The sequence below is a fragment of the Coregonus clupeaformis genome, chromosome 35, assembly GCF_020615455.1.
Source record: "Coregonus clupeaformis isolate EN_2021a chromosome 35, ASM2061545v1, whole genome shotgun sequence".
NCBI classification, from domain to species: domain Eukaryota; kingdom Metazoa; phylum Chordata; class Actinopteri; order Salmoniformes; family Salmonidae; genus Coregonus; species Coregonus clupeaformis.
In genome coordinates this window covers 3,078,919-3,087,421 of record NC_059226.1, presented here as the reverse complement: position 1 = coordinate 3,087,421, position 8,503 = coordinate 3,078,919, and the positions used below count along the sequence as shown (strand labels likewise).

At 39.9% G+C, this 8,503-nt stretch overlaps 1 protein-coding gene across 2 annotated transcripts; it reads right to left on the bottom strand.

Moving 5' to 3' along the window:
* Positions 1-5,919: 5,919 nt before the first annotated feature.
* On the bottom strand, positions 5,920-8,453 carry baxb (BCL2 associated X, apoptosis regulator b). Of its 2 annotated transcripts, none has more exons than XM_041862591.2 (6): positions 8,184-8,453; positions 8,001-8,031; positions 7,560-7,727; positions 6,794-6,932; positions 6,574-6,678; positions 5,920-6,291 (listed from the first exon to the last, which is right to left on the bottom strand). In XM_041862591.2, exons 3-6 carry the CDS (start codon positions 7,721-7,723, stop codon positions 6,148-6,150), a joined length of 552 nt encoding a protein of 183 aa, XP_041718525.1. In that variant the 5' UTR covers positions 7,724-7,727; positions 8,001-8,031; positions 8,184-8,453; the 3' UTR covers positions 5,920-6,147. The 2 variants fall into 2 exon arrangements, with proteins under 2 accessions (XP_041718525.1, XP_041718524.1); XM_041862590.2 differs by having other exon boundaries at positions 8,192-8,453.
* Between the last annotated feature and the right edge of the window lie 50 nt (positions 8,454-8,503).

Genomic DNA, 8,503 nt, shown 5'->3' with positions numbered 1-8,503 from the left:
TCTCCATGATTACGGGGATGTGCATAACGCATCGTTGTGGCATTTAACACAATCGCCCCCCTAAATCGCTAACTCTAAAGCCCATGTGACAGTCAACAGTGTTTGTTTCACACATGCTGGTTCCCCCGGCGTCGGTGAAGCAGCCATCTTTGCTCCATTTCCTCAGGCGGGGATAGCATATTGCCGGGACAACTGCTGTTCAAATACGTGTGAAGGGAACGCGAAACGGTCTATCTATGCTGTCATAGTGAGCTTATCTAGATAAATTGTTGTTGTTTCTGTTGATGAACAAAAGCTCTTGTTGACCTTCCACCACCACTGCCTGTTTTGCAGTATGCACCAGGCACCTCACCACACTCTCAACAACAACAGATGTTTTGTTTTATTTCCCAGTTTTTCCATGTTTCTTTGGCAAGTGAAAACTAATGTTGCTTTGTTCTAAGCCTGTATGTATAGGTCATATGGTATAGCTCATATAGCTCTGCTGGTAGAGCACGGCGCTTGTAACGCCAAGGTAGTGGGTTCGATCCCCGGGACCACCCGTACACAAAAAAATGTATGCACGCATGACTGTAAGTCGCTTTGGATAAAAGCGTCTGCTAAATGGCATATAAATTAATTAATTAATTAATATATCACCAGTCACTGCAAACCCTTAGCTAGGTCTACATCAGAGTTTAGATAATATGCTGCGTATGTAGCCATGGGGCGGCAGGTAGCTTAGTGGTTAAGAGCGATGTGCCAGTAACCAAAAGGTCGCTGGTTCTAATCCCGAGCCGACTAGGTGAAAAATCTGTCGATGTGCCCTTGAGCAAGGCACTTAACCCTAATTGCTCCTGTAAGTCGCTCTGGATAAGAGCGTCTGCTAAATGTGTAAAATGTAAATGTAGCCTACTCTTTGTCGCCCTCTACTGGGCTCCAGTGCATTGCGGGGGATGTAGTTTATCCCCAGTGAAGAGTGCCATCATCTGAGCCGTGATTAGTCTCTGGTGACTTTCTGGTCTAACAGAGTGTTCCAGCAGAGCAGGGTTCATATCAAGGGTGTTATTTAATGTTACAGTGGGAGAGGAGTGTTAATTATGTTTTTAAATGACGTCACTTCGGACCGTGTCAAATACAATTTGGGACACTAATTTGCATATTGCTCGATTATATTTTTGTCTCAAATGCATGTTAACTTGTGTTCACTTGCCAAAACTGTTCTTTTGTTTTTGTTTTGTTTGTTTATTTGTTATTACGCAATGATGAAGATTTTGATGATGTTCCAGAGATGTTGGGGGCTAACTGTACTGAGAACTGAGCAACTACCTATGCAAGAGTTTGACTGTAGCATACGATTATACTTCAGTGTTTCATTGTGCCAAAGGAGTTCAGTGTGTTGGGTCTGTCTGTCTGTTGTGTGGGAGGGCAAGAATGGGGCAGGGGAAGGGTGAATAAAGGGGGCAGCTACTATATCTAGCATGGTGCATTGTTTACTGCAGTAAATGGGGGTGTGGGGTTAAAGTAATTAGAATAGGGCTCCCCTGAAGACCCTGGAGTTTGCCACTCAGGATATGTCCCTGAACTCACCGTTTTCATTTGATAACACTGGATCTCTGTCATTCATCACCTTATGTCTGATTCCTCCCACTTTTCCTTCTCCTCCTCGACCCCCATCCCTTTCACCTTCATTCCCTCTCTCCCTCTCTTTCAACTCCGGACTACTCTTTCTCTCACTCTCTCCCTTTCCAAAAAAGTTTATTATGGCACGATGTTTGTTACCAAAAGAATGATTTGAAATGATAGAGACATATGTAAGCATAGACTATGGAAGGACGCATTGCTACTAGACATTTCATTCTGAAGATGGAAATGATTGTTTGTGGGGTAGAGAAGGAGAGGGATCGGGTGCAAGGTGGATGGGAAGAAGAGGGGATGGGCACAACTGGCTTAGATACAGCTAAAGACAGAAGTGAATGGATCATACACCCCCCTCCCCCATCATCCTTCAGGTAGCACAACTCACACAGACACTTTAAATGGAAATATAGACCGTTCCATTTACAATGTCAGGGGGGAGGGGGGTCTATTGTCAGAGCAATAATTTGTTCCAAACCCTCTATTTTGTGGGCCAGTCCAATGCCATTTACCTAACCTTACTGTCAAAGTAACCTTACCACCTGTAAAAAAAAAAAAAAAGAACACAAAAAAACCCTGTTAAATACTTTCTTCTGTAATGTTTTCATCTTGATTTTAAAGCATGCATACACATCTAGTCTCTCTGAGTTTTGGGATGGGTTTTCACAAAACAGGTGGTGAATATACTGTGAATAACCTCCATCGTATGTGAATGACTGTACTAGCACAGTTGTGAGTCTGACTGTGTGTCAGTGGGAATGTGTGTGGGCTACCAGAAGACACGTTGTGCAGGTGGGGGGGGGGGGGGTGATCCTGCTCCTGAACTTGGCCACGCCCACTTGAGAGGGTTGACAGCTCAACACTTGTGTAACTTTACTTGAAACCCAAATACAAAACATATCAAGAGGAGCAGAGTAAAGCCAGAAACCCCGCTGTCATATATTCTCTCTTTCCCCGACGTCTTCCTCCCTCTTATCCCCCTCTCCTTCTCTCCCTCCTCCACACATTTTTGAGGAAGAAGCTCTTTTTGCATCCTTGTTCTTGTGTTTTTCTAACATATTGTTTAAAGTTGAATTCTAATGCATGCGTGGGAGAAAAAAAAAGACGGCTTAACTTATTTGTGAATGGCCAGAATGAAGTAACTCTCTTTTCGCCTGCAATCTCTGTCTTCCTCTTTCTCTGTCAGCCAGTGGTGAGAGGATGGGGGGGAATATGCAAACTGAAACAGACTCTTAAAAAAAACATATTTTTCTATATCGCTGTTTTATGTGAATTTTTTGGTTGTCATATTTTTCGTTTACTGCAGTGTGGCTTGACTGAATTGGTAGAAATACACTGGCTATCTTTCTATGTGTATTGTACTTGGAAGGAAAGGGAGGTGAAATAGGCTCAGTTTAATGAGTCCGATATCTTCCCTGATACACATACAACAGTCTGGGAGATCTCAGCAGTGCTATTGGCATTGCGCCAATCTGTCCATTCTGTTACATTTTTCATTGTCCATGTCTTTTGCATCTGCACATCTCTATATATCATTCTGCCTATCTTCTGTCTATAACAGTAGGTTATTTATCTATGAATCTACCCGTCTAGATACAGATACGTCAATATCAGTTTTACTTCATTTTTATCTGTTAATTTTCCTTATTTGATGCTTTTATTTATTTTTATTTTCATTTGGTGCCTGTTTACTCTTTTGTCTGATGTTTTTATCGCTGATTTGTGTTTATGAATTTTACATTTGAAAGAACATTGCACTATTAACGCCAATGCAGCTAATGTTTCTATTGGTCCTGCCAACTGTTGCGCTGTGACTACATCGCCGCTAAGCGAATAAGGCACTGGGTGCAGCCATGCCACTTTCCTATCAGGGGAGAAAGAGAGGGAAGACAGAGACGGAAGAAGAGAAGGTTACTACAATAACACTGAATGGGGTTTATGCTATAAAGACTGATGCTGGATACAATTTTAATGTCATACCACAGGAAAATAAAAATAAAAGAATCAAGAACTGTATAAAATATATTTCAATGGAATGTTTATTATTTACCTTTTATATTTTTGAAACGTGTAAAGAAAAAAGACTAATAAACAGTAATAATTTAACAAACAAGTTTGTGAAAAAAGAGACTTAAACAGTTCTATTATTAAAAGTATGAACGTTTGAAAGTGAATGCTAATTAAACTAAAAAACTCTTCTCCATTACAGATAGAAAAATAAAACAAGAATAATCAAATGAAAAAACACACAAAATTAACTGGAAAAACAAACAAATCCAATTTAAAGAGAAAACATCAGAAACTCAATAAAAATATTAAAAGCTTATGCCAAAATTTTCAATTTGTGTCCTGTGCATTTTTTGTACATTTAGCTAACAACTACTATCATGACTGATATTATGGAGCTGACTGACTGACTCTCATGTTGAGGACTTTTAGGGGTCATAGTTCAAACATGATTATTGCAGCACAAACATCATCGTCCACTCACATTTATGTTGTTTATCCTAATTAAATGGCACGTTTAATACATTACATTTAAGTCAAACATCCCAGATTTTATTCAAAATACATATTTCATACATTTTCATAATAATATGACTTTTCTGTAAAAAAAACAATCACATAACATGATGTTTGACTGTTAGGCTTACACTGGTTTCTCATTTCAGGCACAGATACCCTAGTCTAGCAGGATACCAACAAACATGATGACATACGTAAATGTAATGTAAATGACATACCCTTACGGGAAACACCACATGATTTCACATGTGAAATTTCTACGTTTTGCACATGTAACATTTTATTTCACGTGAAATTTCACATGTGAAATCATTTGAAACCATGTGGTTTTGGAACACTTCATGTGATGATATACATTTATTTCATTTTATTGCATTTTCACATTTGAAATCGTATTTTCACATGAAATAACTGTTCACATGTTGAGCTCAAATGTCACATTTGAAAACAAGAGACACATGCGAGGTCAGTTGTTCACATGTGAAACCATTTGTTCACATGTATTCAATATAGAGTTCACATGTTAACGCCACCCTTTCACATGTGAGAATAACATGTTTTCACCTCACATTTGAATTGCAGTTTCACATGTGAAAGACTTTCACATGTGAAAATCAAATTTGGACTTTCACATGTGTTTCACACCCCTTTGTGTTACAGCCTGAATTTAAAATGGATGACATTTAGATTTTGTGTCACTGATCTACACACAATACCCCATAATGTCAAAGTGGAATTATGTTTTTAGAATCTTTTACTAATTAATGAAAAATGAAAAGCTGACATGTCTTGAGTCAATAAGTATTCAACCCTTTTGTTATGGCATGCCTAAATAAGTTCAGGAGTAAAAAGGTGCTTAACAAGTCACATAATAAGTTGCATGGACTCACTCTGTGTGCAATAATAGTGTTTAACATGATTTTTAGTGATTCAGGAGTAACATTAAAACAGAATATGCCACACCAACATTAGACAACTATACAAAAAAAACTCAAATTGCTGAGATAAGTAAATTAAATCAATTTGAGAATAATCAAATGAATTGATAACTAAAATAGCAGTGCAGATGGCACACTTTTTCTAAGTGCAGAGATGTATACAGAGTATTTTGTGTAGATCGTTGACATATATATATATTTTTTTTAATCCATTTTAATCCCACTTTGTAACACAACAGATTGTGAAAAAAGTCAAGGGGTGTGAATACTTTCTGAAGGCACTGATAAAAATGAGTTTTATTTTACCATTATTTTACCAGGTAAGTTGACTGAGAACACATTCTCATTTACAGCAATGATCTGGGGAATGGGGGGGTTAATGAGCCAATTGGAAGCTGGGGATGATTAAGTGGCCATGATGGTATGAGGGCCAGATTAATTTAGCCAGGACACCGGGGTTAACACCCCTACTCTTACAATAAGTCCTATGGGATCTTTATTGACCACAGAGAGTCAGGACACCCGTTTTAACGTCCCATCCGAAAGACGGCACCCTACACAGGGCAATGTCCCCAATCGTTTAAAACAACCAAAAAATATTTAACCTTTATTTAACTAGGCAAGTCAGTTAAGAACAAATTCTTATTTACAATGACGGCCTACACCGGCCAAACCCGGACGACGGTGGGCCAATTGTGCGCCGCCCTATGGGACTCCCAATCACGGCCGGTTGTGATACAGCCTGGAATCGAACCAGGGGGTCTGTAGTGACGCCTCAAGCACTGAGATGCAGTGCCTTAGACCGCTGCGCCAATCTTTGCACTGGGGCATTGGGATATTATAATTTTTTGACCAGAGGAAAGATTGCCTCCTACTGGCTCTCCAACACCACTTCCAGCAGCATCTGGTCATCTTCTTTATCCTGAGTAAACCAGAAGGTAGGTAACTAATAATACATAGGCTAGGTAAACAAATATATTTGTGTGTGAGTGTGCGCACGCCCACACGTTTGCATGTCATGTCACACAATTGTGCTTGAACCGGAGTGGGACTGTGTGTGTGTGTGTCACGTCCTCCTGGAGAGTTTCCAGGTGATGACACTACCCAGTATGACACCTCCGAGGAAGACCAGGATGAGCCCTGAAGACCAGGCGCTCATAGAGGACATCCTCTCCACCTGCACACGTGCCAGCTCAGCAAAACTGTTCACCTGGGAAGAGAGAGAGAAAGATAGGGGGAGAAGAGAAAGAGGGGGAACAAAGAAAGATGAGGAGAGAGAAAGGGGGAGAAGAAAAAGAGGAGAAAGAAAGAGGGCCGAAAGAGAGAAATCAATGACAATCCAAGTTCAGTTTTCTCTTACAACAGTTAATACCACATCATACACTTCAACCAAGACCAAGTTTATATCAATATACAATATTGCCCATTTGGTTTATTTTAATACAAAGGGGAAACACTTGGGGGACAGCCTCTGATGGTATCCATATCTTACCCATCCTCCATGTTTCTGGATCCAGTCCAGTAATTTGCTTCTGAAGTACTCCAGAGTCCACTTCAGAATGTCCTTCACTAACTGGGGGAGGTTAGCAATCACCACCTAACAGAAACGAAAAGAGTGATTTAATACACACACACACACGCTTACAAACAGTGATTGTACTGTACGTCCAATAATAATAATAACAAAGTAACAAGAACAGTGTATAACATACCTTGACAGCTATCCTCCCTGCTACGTAGAACAGCACAGCAATTCTCTCCCAGGTGATTTGACCATCCTCAAATACCTTTTCTACCAACTTCCAGTAGTTGGTCTTGCTGGTCATTTGCCCCACCATTCCATCTATCGCACTGTTGCTCGGACAGACGGGTTGAGGGAGGTAGGGTAGGAATTAGACTACTGACTTAGACCATTGTAAACTAACACACAGATAGACACACATACTCTATATTCATATTTGTTTACCTACCCAGCAAACCAAAATTGGTTCTGTGAAAGTTCCCAGAACATTCGTTAGGTTGCGGCAAATGTTCTCATAACACAAAAACTGTCCACTTGATGATTATACAGTGTTTGTACAAAAAATGTGCCTGATGTTGCATGAACGTTCCCAGAACACATTTAGTTTTTGTTATTACATTACCTGGAAACCGAATGAGAACATTTGGGGAATGTTCTGTTGTGATTATTACAAATGTTGTGCACAACATTTTAGTGAATGTTAGGAGAACATTGCAAGGATATTTCATTTAAAACTTTTTCTGATGAAAAAAAAATGCTAATGTTAGATAAAACCCTAACTAGAACTTAATGTGACGCTTAGATAATGTTATGGGAATGTTCCCGGTTTGCTGGGTAGTCTACTGCATCAGATTCATCAACGTGAATTCACACGATAAAAAATAAAAAAATAAATCAGTTTGAGAAATTGAACAGGTACTGTAAAACACAAAGCAATGGCTCTAATGTCAACTGACTCGTCCAGCTTCCCGTCCTTTTTGACTGCGTCTCCGATGGTCCGTATCATCACAGCCAGCTGTAACACCACCTTCTGCTCCTGATCACTCTCAACCTCCTGGGTTTCTGTGGGGAGCACTACCAGGGCTTCTGATGACAACACCTCCTCCAGCTGCTCCCGCATCACTCTGGGGACGAGACAGCATTCTGGTCCAGAACTACCCCTTCTTAGAGCACATAGCCTGCTGTAGTGTGTCAAACTAAACTACTGTTGTCACGACACACAGTGTCTGCCGGTTTTCATTTCTTCCTTGCACTTAACTGATAATGTAGAGAATACATTTTTTTTTTTTTGCTGTCTGTTTTTGTCAATTCCCAACCCCACAGGTTTACAGCTAGGTGTGTCTATAGGATGCGTCTTTGTGGTCAGTTTTATGAGTATCTGTGAAAGTAAAACTCACCTATTCAGCAGGACCTCTCCTACTCTGTCATCTGTAGAACAAATAAAAAATGAAACCAAAACCAGTTTAGGTCTAGTCGACATAAAAAGTATCCAAATAGAACAGAATCATGATAACTAGCATTGAAAATGTACTGAAAACTTGGTTATATTGTTGCAGTGATGAGATATTGCACTGGCACACCTAGCTACCTGATGTCTCTACACACGCCATTGACAGTCCACATCCAGGCCAAATGATAACTGTAACTTCAGAAAACTTTAGTACAGTAATTGTAGTTCTTCTCTTATACCCGTATGAAACTATTATACATCTATTTGACAGACAATGGTTGCTGCTGTTTTATCTCTATTAAGAAAATATGACAATCCTTAAAGATAATATGCAGAATCTACAAGCGCAAGAAATAAGAACAACCCGATAACAAGACCTGACAATGGAATGAAAGACGAGATTCGAGAGAGAGCAGAGGACGGAGACAATCGGCGCGTGCGCATTGTCAA

What these genes read in the sequence shown, in the direction of transcription:
- baxb (XM_041862590.2), bottom strand. Translation starts at nt 8,213, where the DNA reads ATGGCGTGTGTAGAGACATCAG. An exon ending in AAGGACGGGAAGCTGGACGA is followed by an intron (nt 6,933 to 7,559) that starts GTCAGTTGACAT and finishes TCCGAGCAACAG; the next exon opens with TGCGATAGATGGAATGGTGG. An exon ending in TCCAGAAACATGGAGGATGG is followed by an intron (nt 6,292 to 6,573) that starts GTAAGATATGGA and finishes CTCTCTTCCCAG; the next exon opens with GTGAACAGTTTTGCTGAGCT.